Source organism: Vidua macroura, chromosome 1 (genome assembly GCF_024509145.1).
Source record: "Vidua macroura isolate BioBank_ID:100142 chromosome 1, ASM2450914v1, whole genome shotgun sequence".
NCBI lineage: Eukaryota > Metazoa > Chordata > Aves > Passeriformes > Viduidae > Vidua > Vidua macroura.
Window position 1 is genome coordinate 58,151,662 of NC_071571.1, and position 21,010 is coordinate 58,172,671.

The window sequence follows — 21,010 nt, forward strand, 5'->3', positions numbered from 1 at the left end:
TTGGTTATGAACATTGTGTTAGGCCAAGTACTCTCTTCACCTTACTTAAATTGATTGCCACATTTGAAAGTTTCATTCTCATCTACTACAATGTTTTACCTTCTAAATAGATATATTTATTTGATGACTGCCATGTAGAAAAGTTATGCCCAGCTAACAAAGCTCTTCCCTCCCTCTCTCCTCCAAAAGCTGTCTAGAGTTTTGTTTTAAGCAAGTGTTATGGGGGAAATTTTATACATTCTTACTAATTTTTTCTTTCCCTAGACAGCACTTCATCAGTGGATACAAATCGTATTAAACAATTCTTTGGCTCAGTACAGCAACTCCTCTTAGGAGATGAAATGTGGTGAACTGACACGCTTATTTACCTGCATTCAATAATGTTGCAGAGCAAGAGATAATCTGTAATGTTTCCAACTGGAAATAAAGAGACATTCTGAGTGAGAAGTATATAAATACTATATTTTGGACTCGGTCAAAATACTCAAGTTAGCACTCATAAACTTTTCAAAACTTTAATGGAATCCATAATAATTTCTGTCTGTACACAGTACGTTTTCATGATGCTTCTTCTGTTAGCACGTTACTAGGATGTCATTTTATTACTGACTCAGTGGGAATTGCATCACTAGCTGCATCACTGACTGTGTGTAGTAGCAGAGAGCATGGCACAGTAGGAGCACATCTGTGGATCACAGCAACTGCTCCTCACTGTTTTAGTTCAACTTACACGTAGTGTAGTGGGGAGGGGAAGGGTTACTTTAGAATAAGTCTCATCTGACCTTCTGATTCAATGTTGCTGCTGCATGTGGGCTTTGAAGAGGTCTGAAGGAAACTGAGGTCCATGAACCTTTACTTCTTGAGAACTGGGCACACAGTAGGGTTTATCAGCTATTTTCTGTGCCACATAGGTGATTTTATCCTGAACGGATCACTCCACCTAATCTGAATGACTCTACCAGTCATCATGTAAAACCTCACTGATGGAAGCTGGGCTTATTTGTACCTGGGGAGGTTTTTGCACTGGAAAGGTTGATGCTCAAACTGTCTCCTTTCAATGGGTTTCATCATCGGCTGACCAAAAGCACCAGAAAAGGGGGGGGAACTACAGTTATAATGAATAATTTATTTGAGAAACTTCTTTTTCCTGTTCCTAGCTTGTTTGTGAAGTGCTAATATTTTCTCAGAAAGTATTTATAATTTAAAATACCTCACTGGACATTTTTGTGATATTTTATTGTAGAAATGTTGATGTTGTTTAGGAACATGATCGTTGTACTGCTCTGAATTTAAATTTGAAGCCTCTTCTTTATATATTATCTAATATTCCTAATTTTTGATAGTTCACTGGGGTTTGTTTATGGAAATTATCTGCATAAAGAGCACAAAGGTCTACAAGATAAACTCAAAAATGTAATGAACTTCTCATGAGCTTTTTTTTCCTACTTAAATTTAATAATGGTGAAAGCATCTCTGAAACACATTGTACCTTCTGGGGAAGAGGTAGAAATATATTCTCAGTTTAGATTTTTGACTAAGTGACTATTTATGGAAAGTTTTTGTTCAAAACATAAAGTGTTTTCAGATTCTGCTTTATGGTTCATTGATGCATTATACAGTTCAGCTTATTTTACAAGGAGTATGGTCAGCCATGTTGTATTTCTCTGCTCATCTTTTTTTCCATTCACTTTTTGTTATTCAATTAACATTTCTAAAAGGAGACTAAATTTACCCCAGTCAGATAAAGCAATTTCAAAGACTTGAGTGAACTTTATCAGTGTCTGGATTTCACTGTCTTTCCACAAACATTTAGTCTGAGGTTTTATATATTTTTTTAAATGGAGGAGGATGGAGGGAACCAACAAAAAAAACCCACACTCATTTGTGAACAGAGAAACCCAAACTTTTTCAGGTTCATTAATTAAGATTATTACATAGGTTCTTAATTATGCAGGAGAACATAGGCAGGCAAAGTGTTATCCTGAAGGGCTTTGGCTTGCAAGGTGGGCTTGGTGTAAGGTCAATCTATTAATGACACAATACACATGCTCAGGTGAAGATAAAAACTGTGGTCGCTTATTGTTGGGTGGCTTATGGTATTAGGGTCTTTTATTTCCTCAAAGATCTGTCAAACCGTGTGCACAACAAAGCTTTGTAACACTAGAATCCTTTTAGAACTCCTTGAAATCATATTCAAGGCTTGACTGGGAACAGATACTGAGTAAGGGAGAGCTGACTTGCAGTGAGTAGGAATAAGACAAGGAAATATTTAATCTTTCAGAAAGCTGTCCATAAGCCTTTCTGTGCTGTTGCATAGAATATGACTGAAAAATGTGTTATGCCAAGATTCCTGGTGAGACAAAAGAGATCTCCATGGTACTGACATTAGTGATTGCTGACATGGAACATACCTTCATAGGTGAAGAGTTTCTTATTTAAATTGAGGCCAGGTATCTTTGCTGCACATCCCACATCTTGATCTATGCTGACCTTTCTGTTAATTGTATTTAAACAAGTACAACTTCTGAAATAGTTGAAAAGTCTTTCTAAAGGCATCTCTGCAATATCCAGTGTAACTGTATGACACTTGAAAAAAAATCTGGTCAATGAAGGCCAAGGGAAAATGATGGCTAGAGTCTCATTTTAAGGTTTTCTTCTATTAAATGCATTGGAAAATTCAAATTAGGAAAATCAAGTGAAAATAAATTCTTACAGTGATAGTCAGTTTCCTTTATTCAGAGATAATATCACTTTTAGGATTGTAACTGGACTGTGGAATGAGAGGTGTTTCTCTAACAGAAAGAGCTGACAAAAATCTATGTAGAGTGTTATTAAATAACATGTAATATTTAAGACTGTTAGTTTCAAGGTGTCTTTTGAGTGTGCACAACTTTGTGCAGAGTGCAAGTCATAGCATGCTATTCATTCACAGAAATTAAGAATCTTTCTTTATTGTGGCACCAAAAAATATTATTTTAATAACAATTTTGCAGATATTTACAGGTGCAAGACTAGTCACAAGTTGTTTTGGTGCCACTCTTACAGGAGCTTAGGAACAATATTAGTGTCTAGTCTCTGCTGTTCTTACAATGATTTATTACTTTTGTCATTTTCTTTGTCCTGTACTCTAGCAACTGGGTACTTGAATAACTTAGAACATAGTAGATTTGGAATAATTATTTATACATTGGCAATCTCAATTAGTGCTTCTTTTCTCACAGAAATGGTCAAGAAATTTAGAAATATATTTTGGTTCAACATAATATTGGTTCAACAGTAATTAAAATATAACCAATAAAATTATTTTTTTGGAATTGCAATTAGGGCTTTGAAACTAATGAAGGTAGAGAACAATACCTGAATATACCATTTCAGGTTTTATAAGACCCTTTCTATTCAGTCATGTATAAATATATGTGTTAATTTTGGAAGGAGAGAAAATGAAAAGCAGTCATTGTCTAAATATTAATATTCTGATGCTGTCCATTACAGATCTGTTGCAGAAGCCACAGAAGTTGATCTGAACATGAGAGTTGGATTGCATACAGGCAGGGTGCTTTGTGGGGTCCTGGGTCTCCGAAAATGGCAATATGATGTCTGGTCAAATGATGTGACATTAGCTAATGTAATGGAAGCTGGAGGACTACCTGGGTAAGTCTGAAAAAAAACATAGCAAAAAAAAAAGAAATAGAAAACTCTATGGGTGAAGAAATCCTTCCATTTTTTAAGGCATTTGCAGCGTAATTGCTATTGATGGAAACTATTGTGTTTGGCAAGAGCAATCATTGTATTATGTGATTTATCCTGTGGAATTTTCAAAATAATCTTGATATTTGTATAAGTAATAGGTTAGATTAGAAGTAAAACATTTTCAAACAAAATCGTTTTTAGAAGTTGCCAAATATAAAAAGTAGGAATGAGACAATACTAGGAATATAAGATTGCTAGACTGTAAGAATGCCTTGCTCCTTTACATGACCAGATTTCCAACACTAGTTGTGTGGTATAGAAAAGACATACCTGTTTATAAACTCAAATATTGATGACATTTGCAAATGATACAGTAGCACATAAACCTGCAGCCAACCCATGGGGCATGTCCTGGAGCTTTAAGTACTCATTGCACAGCCTTGGACACAACTTAAATACACACAGTGAACATTTGCAAAGGTGCATGGGTGTTCTGTGTGTAGCTCACATTTGGACTAGGACCTGCCATACTCTTTTTTGATTTTTGTGAGATCTTGATTGCTGTACAGAAGACTAAAGAACCAATTAATTTTTTGTGGTACTGATGAATTTCTACTTATTGTATACATCTATTTTAGATAATTTTGGCAGTGTATTTTATGTGTTCATTATCTTAAAGTTACCCAGTGGAAAAAAACTGAACACATGTTTAGAGAGGAAAGCTGTAAATTTTTTTCAAATACCTTTTCTGAAGACATTTCAAATATATGGGGTTTTTCAGGAGAAAATGTGAAAATTTTTCAGGATTAGAAAACTCAAAAATAATATTAAATATTGGTGTATTGCCAAAACCAAGTGAGTCAGAAAGCTGCCTACAAAACAGAGTAGATAAATTTTATGAGTCAGAGATGTGAAGTGAAACAGAAAAAGAAGTTTCTGCTTTATGCACAAGAGCGGTTTGGAGTGTGATGTCACAAGTTTCAAACGGCAGCATATTTTCCAAGCAGCCGTTGAGGTAAAAACTTAAGAAAGCCACACAATGTAGAAGATCATGTGCAGACACTCACTTTCTACAAAACAGCAAATCTGCAAGTGTTTGGATAGTCAGCTGTTATCCTTCTGTTCACTTTACCTAAGTTTAGAAAATGCATGTAATACAATTTTTTTCTATGTTCAATTTGGCTAAAAGTAAAAAACATAACTTTTCTTTTTTTTTTTTTAACATCACACCTATGGTCTTGCATGTAAATTGACTTGTTGACCTCTTTATGAACTTGTGTACAGGAGTGTATTTTGGTAGCAAGTAACTCATAAGGTATCTTTGCTTTAAACAATAATGTCTGATTTTCTCTCCAGGAAAGTTCACATTACAAAGACCACCTTAGAGTGCCTAAATGGGGACTACGAGGTAGAACCAGGATATGGTCATGAAAGGAATAGTTTCTTGAAGAAGCATAATATTGAAACATATTTCATTGTGCCATCCCATCGTAGGAAGGTATGCTTATTCAGTGATACATTTTCATAATTTAAAAACTGTTCTGTACTATTCTGAAAGCAGAGAAAATGCTAGGTTGTTTTGTTGGATTTTTTTTCCTTGAAAGCTCTTCAAACACTCTTGAAGGCCCAGGAGTGCAATGGTAACATTTTGAGTCTCAGCATGTGGTGAGGTGGTGACAGTGGTTTTCCAACAGGTGTGACTCTAGTCACACCATTCCTTCTCAACCAGTTACTGAGCGCAGCCTTCTGTTCTGTTGAAAAATGTTTCTTGTGACCTCAGTAGAAGTCTTGAAAGTCCATAACTGTTGTTTAAACACTTCCAATTTGGTAAACTTTTTCCGCATCAGATGAGGCTTATCTTTGAAGTTATCTATCATAACATGACAACAGGCCAAGAGGAACTTAATTGCCTTTTATATCAGCCAGAGAATTTGGGATACAGATTTTTGCAACCTTATCTTCTGAAACTCTATGCAAATAAGTTTAATTCAGGGTTTTTACCCTTCAAGGGGAAAATTATAGTACCCAATTCTGAAAGAATTGGTCAGGTTTTAAAGTTATGTGTTTATACACGCCAGGTTTTTAAGCTGTCAAAACTCCATATTTGAGGGTTTTAACCATCGGGTGTTTGAGAAAAACATAACCACAAAGAAACAGGTCATCTTGAATTTCTTACCTTCGATCAATTTTTTGGTCTTAATTTGATGACTCTGTGAGTTTTTATGAAAATGTTGGGAGTCCAGTCACCAGCGTAATTTGATTCTGGGATGGAAAATCCCATTGTTTCATTCTGGAAAGGCTGCTGCAAGAGTGATTTTATGCACTTCCTCTAAAGCATCTTCTTATTAGAGAGATGGAGTTTTCTCATGCACTGTGAAAAATCATGCAATTTCACATTTTGTTCCTCTGGTATATATGATTAAATTCAGTTTTAGATAATACGAAAAAAAACAGATGGAAAAAAGTGGGTTAAATTCTGTTTTAGCAGTCAGTGAGAGTGGTTTTTCGTGGCTTTCTTGAAATCAGGACTAGTATTTTTTAGGAAATCAGTAATTCCTAAATTAATCAATCCCAATAAGGAAGAAAATGCAAGGGAGAGTTTTTTCAAGGTAGGTGTGTTGCTTATTACGGCTAGATGGTTTGTCTTGGTTTTCTGTTGTTTTCGCTCCTTCAGCACTATGTATAATTTCATTTTTATGTTATAATATATCAGGTTTCATTTCATATTGAGGAAATAAATAGTGGAATTTCAGGAAATTGTTGCATAGGTTGGTCCAAAAAGACAAGGAGAGACAAAAGGGAATTAATGTAGCTTTTACATAGAGAAACTGTGTTGTATCAATTCTGCTACAAAAAACAGTGACTGAGGAACAGAAGCTTGACAATCACATATGGAAGGAAGCCAGATCAATTCATGTTTAATGTGCAAGAATGAGAGTGTACTGCTGTGAGAACACACATTTTTTTGTCTTTGCAAGGTTGCTGAGAAACTGCTGGTGATTGCTGAGAAAGGACTGCTAGGTTTGTCATCAGTTACATAAACCCAGATGCCATCTTACCCATGGGTGTCACTAATGAGTCTATGGAAATGGCAGATGCTGTTCCACAGCTTGACTAACAGTAGCTCTCCAGCATGCATCAATGGCATGTCAACCAAGAAAGAAACACTTCATGAATTTTACTGGTGTTGACTGGTTTCTCTACTCGCCTTGCAGGTCAATCAGCATGCCACTTTGCTGTTTTTCACAGTCCATCACAGCCATCCCCAGTCTTTGTATACTTGCATACTGATCACTGACCACAAGCTACATAATAGCATATTTGCCTTCTAAATAAACACCTGCTGTTCCCTCCTAGCCCAATTAATTCATTGCCTCTTTAAAGACATAAAAATCAAAGGCTACCCATGAAGCACAGACAAGACAGTTTCACCTGGAGAATTCAGGTATCTTCTGGTTTAATATTGCATTCCTTCCTCTTGAACCTCAGCAGCTGAAATGCAGTTTTTATTCTTTATATATCATCTCTGACATTAACATGAGCTGACTCAGGCAGGTATGATACCAAGTGGAATGAAAATCAATGTTATGAGCAACAGATGACCAAGAATATGTTGAATTTGAAGCAAAAATAAGACCACTTGGAGTTTTGTTAAAGATTATTTCTTTAGAAGACATATGCCCCATATTCTTCTATATTTGATCTGACAGGAAAATTTTTCATCACTGTCACTCTAGCCAAGAATGATAGTAACAGTGTAAGATTACTTATTCATGTATCAGTTGCATTTTAAATATGAACAAATTATAAATTATTCCCATATTATAATCTTCCATTGAATCAGATAATTTTTTTATCTGATCTGCTTGCTGGTTAAATGTGAGAGCACCGCTAAGCAGCCACTGAAGGAATAAATTTCTTTTTGTTTTGTTACAGTTTTTTTTTTTGGTAGAGAATATATTAGTCTATTATTATCTATTAGTCTATGCAGTCAACAGCTTATTGTCCACCTGGAGACCAGTGAAAAGTGGTGTCCCACAGGGGTCGGTGGTGAGGCCAATACTGTTCAGCGTCCTTGTAAATGACATGAAAAGTGTACTCCCAGCAAGTTTGCTGATGACACCAAGCTGTGTAATGCAGTCAACATGCTGGAAGGAAGGGATACCATCTAGAGAGAACTGGGCAGGCTTGAGAGGTGAGGCTGTGTGAACCTCATGAAGCTCAATAAAGCCAGTGACAGCTGGGTCAGGGCAATCTTAGGTACACCTACAGGTTCGTGAGAATGAATGAGAATACCCTATGGATAAGAGCTTGGGAGTGATGGTTGATGAAAACTCAACATGAGTCGGCAGTGTGTGCTCACAGCTCAGAAAGCCATCAGTGTCCTGGGCTGCCTCAAAAGAAGAGTAGCTAGGAAGTCAAAGGAGATGATTCTACCTCTCTACTCTGCTCTGTTAAGACCCCACCTAGAGTACTGTTTTGGTACCCCCACCGTAAGTACAAGGAACTGTTGGAGCAAGTCCAAAGGAGGACCATAAAGTTGACAAGCGGACTTGAGTACCTCCTCCACAAAGACAGTTTGAGATAATCTGGTCTCTTCAGCCTAGAGAAGAGAAGGTTGTGTGGAGACATCACAACAATTTCCAGTATCGGAAGGGGACCTACAGGGAGGCCAGAGAGAGACTCTTCAGCAGGAGCTGTAGTGATAGGACAAGGAGTAATGGCTTCCAACTCAAAGAGAGTTGGTTAGTTGTTAGAAAGAAATTCTTTACTGTGAGGGTGGAACAGTTTACCCAAAGAATCTGTGCATGCCCCAACCCTCAGAGTGTTCAAGGCCAGTTTAGATGGGGCTTTAAACAACCTGGTCTAGTGGAAGGTGTCCCTGCCTACAGTAGGGGTTTGGAACTAAATGATCATTAAGGTCTCTTCCAACCCAAACCATTTTATGATTCTATTATTACTGTTATTATTAAGTAATATTTATGCATAATTGACCGGATTACATTCAGCTCCTAAACACACTTATATAATGAATCTGATTTCTACAGACACTTTTTCAATTAAATTAAATTAAAATTAAATTCTGATTTCTACAGAATTTTTTTAATTAAAAGAATATTTTCTGCTGACTTTCATAGTTAAAAACTTATGCAAATGTGCTTTTTTTCATATGTGTTCCCTGATACATACCCTGACAAAGTTACTAGCTTTTTAAAAGCCATCACATTTCTCTTACATAAAGTTTGATTTTGTCTTCTTGATATTTTATATTGATATTAATACTTACAGTCATGTGACCAAAATACTGCATTGAGAGAAAATTCGAAAATTTTGGTTTATGTAAGTAGACACAAATCTGACCATACACAAGAATGCCTTGGGCTTTTAGAGGAGATCTGATGCAGATAGAAAAACATATATATTTCTATTTAATATATAGAACTGAATATATTAAATATTCACAAGATTCGTACTCCATGATTTAGAAACATGATTATTCTCTTAGTTTCCAAAAAATTCTAACTTTGTGAAGTATAGTAAATATTACTTTATTTGGATTTTATTTCAAGAAAAAAAAAATCTAGGCCATACCTCTTAATCTCAGAGCCCCTTACAAGAGCTTTATAACTCTGCTTAGACCAGCTAAATAACTTTTTCTACTAATGATTTCTTGGCAACCCACCTGACTAATCCTGTTATGACTTTCAAACTGTTTGCCTAAATTTATTTTAATTTAATTTTTTTTAACAGACTGTGTCTGGCTTTCATCAGAATCCTTTGTTCTTTCATTGTCAGCACTGACATTTGTCAAAGTATCTTTGCCTCAGTTTTCCTACTGGTGTAGCTGACTCCCAGAAGCACAGTAGAGGTAGGGGGTTTAGCTGGACTGTGCTTCATTTCTTTGGTGCTCTAGAAAGTCTCATTCTCCTGCAGTAAAATACCTCTAACTGTTGATGTCCATCCTCAGTTTTATCTGAGTGTTTTTTTACTTGGCCTCACTTCTTCATATTTATTGCAGCAATTCACTCTGTGGTGGCACTTCTCTAGTTTTGAAAGGTCTCTTTATTTTTAAAGCTGAGAAAACAGCCCCACACAGCCAATTAAGTAAAATTCCTAAAGGTACTTGTACAGATAGCCAAGCAGTGATGAGAAGCAATCAAGTTTTCATTAAGGGAAACATTTCGCAGAATGTGTTAGTTTTTGCCTTTACAGAAGTTGGCCTGCCATCACTGTTGTCCATTGCCAGCTTTAAGGGAACCTGCTTCATGAAACTTTGCTGGTTCCAAAGACAAGGCAAAGACAAATAATGCAGTGTATTGTCAGCGACTGAGAGATGGGACTTCACTTAGGTGCAAGCAAGAAGTCGTTTATTGTGAAGTTGTGAAGTCGTGAAGTCATCTATTGTACCTAAAGCTCAGTTTATATACTCTTACAGCTTTGAATAAAATTTTCCACTGCCAAGCAAAATCACATTATTAATGTTCCTTAGCAATATTGCTTAATCACAATCTTACAGGTGCAGTCTTACATGACTACCTTAAAAGAAAGTACCACATTCCTTTTTGCTTCCTCCTTTACATTTCCATTTAATGTTCCCATGGTTTCTGGCCTACAAAGACCAAGATGTCCACACCATCCACCATCTCCATACTACTCCCTGCTCCACTGCCCAGCTGCCTCCCCATAGTGTACCATTAGCAGCAATAGAGCTATGTCCAGGAATGGAGGTCATGGAGCTCGTGCAAAAATCTTAGGGAAGCACTATTGATACAATTTACAAATTATTCCTGTATATTCATAAATGTCTCTTGTATTTTACAGTCTACCTCAAACATAATCGATAATTATCTTCCAATAGATTGCAAATCACCATCTACAAAATTTCTTTTAATGCACTAGTGAGTTATTCACCAATGGGGTATTCAAATATATTAGTTGTCTTTTGTTTGTGGCAATGTAAATCACATGCTATCTGCACCTACTATTTGAATAGCATGGAAAGATGGACAGTCATGAAAAATCCATGAAAGTGAGTACTATATCTTTTTGCCCGTTGGAAACTAGATTTTTCTCTGAAGAGATTGACACTTTCTTTCCTACTTTACCATGTACATACAAAACCACGCCAAGCAGTCTCAGTAAATTCTTTCTGTGGCTTGGATAGCCCTGCTTTCTTATCTGAAGTCTCTGAGCAATACTATGGCCATTCTGAAAATCCAGGTGAATATCACTTTTTTTTTTTCCTGAATCCTTATTTAGTTATCTAGCCAGAAGGAAGTGGAGGCTAGTTAGAAATATGGTGCTCTGTGTCCTGTCTGATTTGCTGTGTTGAATCATGTCCTAAACATTCCAATTCAGATGGCTAAAACCACAGTTTTATTTTTGCCCAAAAACTAATCGTAGCAAATAAAGCCCCCAAAACAGTAGTCTATTTGAAAAGGGTAATTAAAGCAATGTCTCAGGAAGAGGAAATTACTATTTTCAGTCTTTCAAATTTCAGGAAAAATTACCTGAAAGATTGACGACTCTTAATAAGTAAATGCAGCTTAGGAGCATCCTTTGGAAAATTATATTTAAAATGTAAAAACTCTTGAAATGTCAGAATACTCTGGAGGAATTATCTACAGTACACACCTGTGGCATAATTTATTGTCAACTGCAGATGGATTTGCAGCTCAAAAGGTTGATCACAATTTCTCTGACTCATGATTAAATAGGGAGAAATTCAGCAACTTGAGATTCACACAGAATCACACAGAATCACATAGAATCAACTAGGCTGGAAAAGACCTTTGAAATCATCAAGTCCAAGCTATGACCAAGCACCATCATCTCAACTAGACCACTGAATGCCACATCCAGTCTTTTAAACACTTTGAGGGCTGGTGACTCCACCACTTCTCTGGGCAGCCCATTCCAATGTCCAATCACCCTCTCGTTATTTGTTCTAACTTGCATGTCACAGCTGCAAGAAAAGTGGCTGTGATGTTATTTTAATATTTCGTTGCTACATCTAGCATAAACTGATGAGATTGTAAGCATCCTGTATTGCAGTCCTTACACCACAGAATAACAGGAAAACAAACAAATTTTTCATCAGTCTTCTTTAAAAGGCAGTATTTTTGTCTTGGAGTACATCCCTCTTTATTGATAATCAATATAGCTTTGTTGCATGTAGCAGATTATTTGCCTTCTATATTATAATAAATTACTAGGCTCTATATCTCTCTATCACCAGACAACAGATTTTGTCTGCTTATGTCTTTCCTGTGGCGGATTCGATTCTTTCCCCCTCAGCATGGAATGAACATTATGCAATATAACAGCGAGAAAACAACATAGATTCATGATGACGTTTTTGCTTTGTATAGATGAAATACATAGTAACCACCTGTGCTTGTCTTGACTTTATTGTTAATTTACTGTTAGCAACTGGAATGTTTCACAAGGAGAACGGCTTTTGGGATGATTTCTATGATGTCTTAATAGTCTAATTGAGCTTTTAACAGTGAAAGAATTTTATGCCTATAATCCATTAGTATCCTAGTATTACTAGGAATTTTTAATAGAAATTTGTTGGATTTTATCTGACCTGATTAAAAGAAGAAAAAGAAGGCTACAGAAGGAAGTAATTGAGTGATATGATAGGTCTAAAATTGCTGCACCTAATAGTTTTGATTTATTATTTCCATTCAAAATTAAGTTCTGTCTGTATTTGTGAGAAATTTCTTTCTCTGCAAAATGAATTTGATTTAATCATTCTGGTTATGTCTGAGGGAACATACTACACTGTTCTCATATTGTCTTCTTTTTCCAAGCATATAAAATTTGTTTTTTCCACAGAGAACTTATGTCCCAGTAAATTCACCTGTATGCCTACCAGATCGCTAAGTTTTTGTTGTTTTTTTTTTGTTTTTCTTGGCATCTGACTCTTCATAAAATATTCAGTTTACTTTGTTTCAAGGAATTTTTTATAGATCTTGTAAGTTGTGAATTTTCTGGACAAATACATTCTGATGATATTTTTACTTAAGTGATTATATGCTTACCAGTCCTTATGGAGTGCTAGAGCTCTGACTCTTAAAATGTAAGTAGTGACAGAAAAAGAGAGCTTCCAATTTAATGCAGGGGATATAAAAACTTTACCCAGTACTCATAAAAACTCTCTCCTTTGTTAGCATATTGCAAGCAAAAACGTATTTGACAAATTTTTTCTAATTTGAAATGCTGCATGTCAGGCATCTGAATACATATCTGGGCACAAACTTAAGATTTCTTGTTTCAAACTGACAGCTACCTGCAGCTGCCACTGCTACCATGACTGTGAGAGTCCAGAGGTGGTCTTTCTGCTCAATGGGTCACAGCTTCTTCCAAGGAATTTAACTAGAGATCTGAATGCATAATTTGGGTGTTTCAGATTTTAACATCCTAGATATACCTTAGCAGACCTGATTTAACAGATAGCCACACAGCCTTTTAATGGAAGCTCTAGCTTGTATCTGGACAGAGGCTGTTCTGTGCCTGAGACTTTGGATTGCCCAAGTTGTTGGAATAAACAAACCTAAACACTGGAAATAAATTGCTTGTGTTACTACCCAGCGAACACAAACAGAAGAACAATGTCTTGTGTTGCAGAGTGTATTGCTCTACATCCTCAGGATTGCTCCTGCTGTAGCTATGAAGCTGCTAGTGCATCATCATCAGTGTGAAAGCCTGCAGTTTGGGCTGTCAGTGATAGAATTAGTTATGTGCTCTAGTATCATTCTCTGTTTTTCTTCCTCCATAAATGTGGAATCTGTACAAGGAAAGATGTAGGGTACTTGTAGATGATTTTTCTCTGTTGTTGATCTCCTAGACATTGGTTTAGTCTTTACAACTGCTAAAAACTTTTTCTACATCTGTGTCAAGAAAGTGGTTATATTATCTGAATTTTAAAATTTAGTCTTACAGAAGCTATATTTTCTGGTAAAATCCCTAATACACTTTGTTACTGGATAGCTGAGGTGTGATAAGTAAAATGTATCATAAGGGCAGTAGAAAAAATGTGTCATGATTTTAACTACAGTAAGATGGAAAAAAAAAAAGAAATCAAATGTGCTCATCTATCTTAGGACAAAATGTCTTGAAGATAATAATGGAACAAATACTTCTACCAAGAGACATAGTTCTGCTTACCTGAAGATAGAAAACACATACAGACACAGTGCTACAGCATTTATGGTTTCTGTAAATGTGTTTTAAATGACATTAGTACCTTCTTTTCCTTGCCACTTTATGCACTGAGGTTGAATATAGTCAGGGAAGTAACAGTCTGCTGACATTTCTAATAATCTCAGTTGAGCACTAGTTAAGTACTTACCAGAATATTACCTGACATTCAAACACTGGGTTTTTTTATCAGGATTTGCATCACTGCTTGTTTGTTTTCTGCATTGACAAAGCTGTATATAGTCCTGGCTGCTTTCAGAGTGCTCTGCTAGAAAAGTCCAGCTCTCAACATTATTTGTCAGCTGTGTTGCAGCAAACAACTAACCTTTCCTAAAATTATGAGCTAAATAAACAGTGAACAGAATTAGAGATGATGCCAAGGATCAAAAAGACATGAGAAAGTAAAATGCATTGACAAAATGAGCTGGAATGGGAATGCTGCAGTCCAGCTTTCCTGTAATGCTAGCCTGGAGCAAGATCAGAGGAAAAAGAGAGTGAAAGACACTGGGGTTGGGTTTTCCATTTGGAGGGGTTTTTTAAAGTCTGTTTTAACAGACTGTTTTACATTTCCTGATTTTATCATAGACTTAGAGCAGAAGTTGAGATTACTTAAATATTTCACTGAATCGACTGTGTCAAAAGTGTTGTTCTGCTGTAAAAGCAAGAATAAAAAAGGGATATGATTTGTGAGATGAAGGTGAGAGAGAATTCCTTTGTATTTTAGATATTGTGTAGGTATAGTAGTAGAATGAAAAATCCTCAGTCCCAGTGCAGAATCTACATGTCCTGAAACCACTAGATTAAAAAAAACAATAAACAAACCAACTAAAAAACACCTCAACCAATCAACCAACATTATAAATAAAATTATATGGATCTGCTGAGAATTATCAGTGTCCAAATTGTGTGTATGCAGTGTCCTTTGAGTGGCTGTGTTCTTAGCCAACCATGAAGTACAGTAGCTACACAGTAGGTGTGTTCACAAATATTCATAACATTGCACACCAGCTGAATTTGGATGGGGCCTTTGGAGGTCAAGTGGTCAGCTTCCTTGTTCAAAGCAGGGCTGGCTTTGCTGTTAGATCCACCTTTGAGTAAGTGCTGAGTGTTTCCCTGACTGGAAGCCTCTTGAGGCATGATCATCTTCACAGCTAAACTTTGTATCAAATTGGAATTTCCCTTGCTACAGACTCTATTCATTGCATTTTGTTCTTTTTTCTGAATAGTATTCAGGATTATTCTGTCTCTGTCTTCTCTGTAGCTACTACTTAAGTGGCTAAAGACAGCAAGTAGATCCCTCCTTAACCTTCTCTTCTTCCAGCTAAATGAGCTAAATTCCCTCACGTTCTTCTTGTATGTCATACCCTTGAAAACCCTAATTGTTTTGGTGAACCTTTGCTAAACTCACTCTAGTTTGTCATTGTTTTTCTTTGATGGGGGATCTCACATTACTCCATTTTTTTTTCAGTGACCTGAGCTGAAATTTCTATTTAACTCTGAAACAACTGGAAAAATTTTCTGTATTTCCAACACATAAAGGGTGTGTACTGTTGATGTATTATCTGCTTGTAAGATTTCTAAGCTAAAAGAAACCAGTTGATGGTAAGAGCTAAAACTGTTCTACATACCAATTTGAAGATCAAGTCGGGAAACTGAATAAAAACATGTGGTTGGAGAAAAGTCATGTTGGTGGCAGGGCCACAGTTTGGAGTCCATTCCAAGTTTTCAAGTTGCAGGCTGTTCTCAGAAACACATCTGTTATAAGAAAGTTGCGTGGAGGAAAGTCTAAATTCTTCTCTATTCATAGGACTTCAAATCCTTGTAGGAGGATATAGTCATGCACATATGATCATCTTTCACAATCATGCCTTCTTAGATCTTTTGCTAGTAAGATGCTCTATGTATTCTTTGCCACTCTTGCATCTATACTGTGGCATTTCCACAGTGAGGGTTGTCAAGAAGCTTTTGTGGGTCTCTGAATTTATTTAAAATAATCATTTATTTAAAATCATCAAAATTGTTGACTTAATGCAATGTCCACTGTGAAAGGTTTGAGCAAAGAGCTCATGGTTCACATGTAAGTTTCTGAAAATTAAATTAAATGCTCATGGTTCACATGTAAGTTTCTGAAAATTAAATTAAATGCAAAACAGGACGGAGGGAGGGAAGGAGGGAGGGCGGGAGGGAAGGAGGGAGGGAGTTTCAAGAAAGTTGCTCATTTTTGTTGTATCAAAATGTTGATAGAGAGACTTTGTAAAATATGTAGAACTTCTAGAGGAATTAGGGCTATATTAGGAAGATATGTAAGTGGAATACTTCTCCAAAAAGTATGTTTTAGCTGTCGGGAATGGTAGCTCAAAAATCAGCCATACTCAAGCCTAACAACTATCTACTTGGTGTCCTTAGGAATACCTAAAGGATGATTATGTGAATGTCCTTGTAGAGTATCTTGTATGCAATTCAGTGGTAAGTCTTCTGCCAGAAAGCCGTTGAAAGAAAGGGTTCATATTGGGAATCTCTTCATGAAGGCTACTGTTAAACTACCACTTATACAAGTGACTATGCACTAGATATACAAATGTCCTTTCAGATTTCAGCTGCTGACTGTGCAGTGGAGTGCAGTGCAGTGCAGTGATGCTAACTGGCTTCAGCCAGTCTTCCAGTGTACAATAGAGCACCTAAGCACCTTTGCATATTTGAAGCCTGACACATGTTGAGAACATGGCTGCTAGGAAAAAAAAATAACAAGTGCAATATTGTGGTCATTATTGTGCTTCATAGCCAGTGTGTAACTGACTAAACAAGGTATTGAAAGTTCAATAATGTATAACCTTGATTTTCCAGAAAATGCAAGTGCAAGGCTGTATGTGTTAAATGTAACAACAAGCCAATATTTGAGATGCCATTCAGAATATAATCAGTGTCATTTGCCCTGCACATCTAAATTTAATTGTCCAAGAAAACATGCATTAAACAAATGCTTTCAGTTTTTTTCTTCATTCTTTGATCCTTGACATGATGATGTAAATTTCTCCAGTAAATCATAGTAATGTGAATAATGCACAGCAAATTCTCATTGTCATTTGTGGACTTTAATAGCATTTGAATAAAGTTTTTGGAAGTGATTTGCTCTGTCTTTTGTACCTAGGAAAACTAAGGACCATATCCTCTGTGCTTCTTTATTTTGCTGATCCAGAAGAAATTAATTTTACAAGCCTGAATTTGCATATTGAGAAGGCATGGAGTCCTGCCATGTTTCTCATTAACACTTTCTACATGCCAGAAGGATGAATAAGTTTGGTATAAATATTGAGGATATAATATCTTGATCTGAGAAAGCATCTGAGCATGTGCTAGGGCTTTACTGAAGTCAGCAGTAGTTAAATACATGCTTAAGTGTTAACTAAGGAAATATATGTCCTTGCTGAATCAAGAGCTCCATGGTAAAAGGAATAGATTATGCTTAACCCTTTGAGAGTATTTCTGTGTGGTATAACACTTCTTGCTTTGTAGAAATAAGATGTGAGTTATAACCTCAATGTCTCACACGCTCCTTTTAAGGCATATATATAGATATCTTTAAAGCAAAAGTTATTCTCTTCAGATTTTAATTAACTTCCTATGGCTGAAGTAACAAAATAAGGAACAAAGAAGACTGAAATTCTATTTTTTAACATCAGTGAATAAAAATGCTAATTGCCTCCTTATTTTCCCTGTATTTTCAAATATTTCTTTTAATGTTAAAGAAATACAAATATTGCCTCTGAGTCTGTCATTAATGCACTTTTTTTATAATTCACACTTCTAAGAAAAGAACAGTTCCTAAAATGTTAAGTATGCGTTTACATAAAGTCTATTCAATAGATTCTATACATCTCATGTTGAAGAAAGATGAAGTCATTTCCATTTGCAAATATGAGATGTTTATCAAAAAGCATTGCTTCTTGACTAGAGTGTTGTTTTGTTCTGACCATGAGGGGGTGCAAATGCCTGCAAGTGTTTATGTCTGCATGGGAATGCAATATCTTGGTTATAAATATTATTTTTCTGACCAACAGATATTTCCTGGACTGATTCTCTCAGACATTAAGCCTGCCAAAAGAATGAAGTTCAAGACAGTCTGCTATCTGCTTGTTCAGCTCATGCATTGTCGCAAGATGTTCAAAGCAGAGATCCCTTTCTCCAACGTCATGACGTGTGAGGATGATGATAAGGTAGTCCATGTGGGCCAAGTGTACTCTTTGAGCATCAATTCCAGGACTGCATCAAGCAGACCATCTTTGAGAACATAGCGGATGATGTTACAAACAGATAAAAACATTTATGGTGTTCCTGCTGGAGCTAGAAAAATCTAATTCCCACAGTAAAAACCAAATTTAATTATAAAAGTCCTCAAATTTGGAGCTGCTCTTGGAAAAGCCAGCATAGGTATCCTATGTGGCTTCTATTAAGGGCTTTTTTCACAGCAACTGGAATTTCTGAGGCTGTTTCCATTCTTTTAAGCATATATTCTTTTGCATCTTTTGTCCATCCCAATCTGAAGTTGATGGTGACAAATGCAAACCAACAGAATAATTTTGTTTCTCTAGATGGTTATCTGAAATATGAAAGACAACTGATTAGCCAAAACCCCTCTTTGTCCATAATACAAATCCTAAACATAAAAGTCCCTAATACAAATATAAATTCCACTTTCTTGGATGCTTGGTAATTCCATAAATCAAAACTATTTACATACTAGTAGCCTGGTTTGCTTATTTTCTCTATATGAATCTACCTGTGAATTTATGGATACAAATTGTGAGAGTTGCTTGTTCCATTTCCTTTGACAGCAGGTGGCAACATTACACAGGTCACTCCACCACTGAGTGGTGGCATGTGAGCACTGGAATCAGTAATTTAGCTTGACTGATTGCTTCACATTTTTTTTCTTTTTTTTCATTTACTGAAGACTCAGTCTAAATCTTACTTTCAGAAAGCATTTGAACTTTAATATTTTGAGTTTTATATGCGCTTGTGTTTCCTCTGCAGAAAAGGGGAAGAAAAGTCAATCTGTTCCTTTTAAAAACAGTTTCAGTGAAGACTTTCAGAAACTCCAGATCTGATTTTGAAATTGGCCATGTACAAGGACTTCCAGTTGGTATTTAATGTTGTCTTTGAGTATTTTAAAAAAATAACCCACACATTCTTTGGAGGATATGCAATACTTTACATTGTGTCTTGTGTACATGTATGTGAAAATGCAGTAATATACACAGAAAATACCCATGTGGACTTTTTAGTGACCTGATGAAATTGTTTTTCATGCCACAACATTCGCAGTGAAGTTCTACAATGCTATCAGTAACAGAAACTGTTGTTCTGGGCTTTTGTAACTTTTATGTAACACATCATGGATTTTTATTATATGATGCTAATATAAATACACTTGTTACAATGTAGGGCTTCTTTAGAGTTTTCAGCACTCAAATCATGTAAATAAAGTAAAATACATGGAGTCTTTAAAGGCTTTGAAGCCAGTGCATTTCTGAGAAACATAAATACTGGATCTTGATCATATGGAAGACGTGATGTAAGTCTACTGTGCAAACTAATAATAGAGATACAAATAAGAGACTTAGAGGAAATAATTATATTTAAGAAACAGCTTTTTTGATTAAGAATAAAAACTTTAACTCTGTTTCAAAATGGCAGAATAGATAATATAATTTATTCCATATATCAGAATAACTGATATTCATCTACCCTCATTTCAGGCTTTAATACAAAGAAACATTTATTTAAATACTGCTTTCCTCCCCCCTGTTGTTATAGTATAGGCTTAAATTTTAATTGTAAAAAATCCTTGAAGATGTATTTCTGCTGCAATTACTGCAATACATATGCTAACTAATTATAGTTTATTGAGAGCAAATTTGTGTATTTCTTACACAGAAATTTCTGTTTCTATCATTTTCCTAAAAGCACTCAATTTCCCTACAAATTACTGATACAAATGTTTCTTTAAGAAAACAAATTTCTCTCAGTTTAGAAACACTGAAAATAGTTGTTTGGCCACCAATTTAAGCTCTCTAATTAAAGTATGTCCCTTAGATTATCTTCAAGTTGAAACAATTCGCTCTTTCACCAAAGACCAGGTAATGGGTAATAGCTTGAAGAAAAATGTAACCTTATAATTGTTTACTGCTAGTGTAACCTCCTCTCTACATATAAAGTCAGCAAAGCAAGAGTTGAAAAGTTACTTTATCTTTGCTAGGATCCATTTTTCTTCACAAACAGAAAACTAATGTATCAGTCAGTAGATAAGCCTTCTCACTATTTATAAGGATTTAGATATAATATAATAATAATAAGCTATGTAAGCTAATGAACTGCAAGAATTCACAATTTGTTCATTGATGAGGTACTCCTAAGAATTTCTTGTGAAATAAAAAAGGAAACTGCTCTTCCTGCAAGATTACGTAGATAGTGATCACCATCTTTTTAACCATCTGGATTAAAAGGATATGTTGTTGTATAGCCTCTAGAGTGGATATTTAGGACTGAGTGTTCTGAAGAGAGAAATTTTGTTTTCTTCTTTAACATCTTTCTGACAGACTCTACTTATTATATCCTGAGTAGACTTGTTGTTTCATAATGTTTTGAACTATCTTGAACTCTGCAGTGCTAGATAAAAAATATTCCTTTAACTTTACAGAAATAGTAGAACTTGTCTGAGCTTTGTTGTCAAAACTCTTCTGGGAAGTAGGCTTGACCCCTGTCAAGTCACAGAACCATAATGGTTTAGATTAAAGTGCCCTCAACTGGAGTTTGCCACCAGTGTGGCTGAGATGCTGTTCATTGTCTACTGAATGCTCTCTGTGAAAGATGAGACAGCTTGTTTAAAATGCCTTTCAGATATGCTCTGTGATAAATCTTTTCCACTGGAAGGGACTATGAGTAATCATCTTATAGTAGTGCTATCTTCTCAGCCTTGGAAGAGTCAGTTAGGCACAGGTTAGTTCTGATAATTTGTTGGATAGATCCATCTGTGCAAGTGCACTTGAGGCATACTCAAGAAGTCTTAACAAGAGAGCCAATTGGGTGAGTTAAAGATAGCAACACTTGAGAC

At 35.8% G+C, this 21,010-nt stretch overlaps 1 protein-coding gene across 1 annotated transcript in view; it reads left to right on the forward strand.

The window, feature by feature from the left end:
• The window catches only part of ADCY1 (adenylate cyclase 1), a 161,197-nt gene that overhangs the window by 101,323 nt on the left and 38,864 nt on the right, over positions 1 to 21,010 (forward strand). The window contains exons 6-8 of the mRNA XM_053974169.1: positions 3,493 to 3,651; positions 5,047 to 5,188; positions 17,958 to 18,113. Of these exons, the coding sequence (XP_053830144.1) occupies positions 3,493 to 3,651; positions 5,047 to 5,188; positions 17,958 to 18,113 (457 nt within the window). The remainder of the gene's footprint in view (positions 1 to 3,492; positions 3,652 to 5,046; positions 5,189 to 17,957; positions 18,114 to 21,010) is intronic.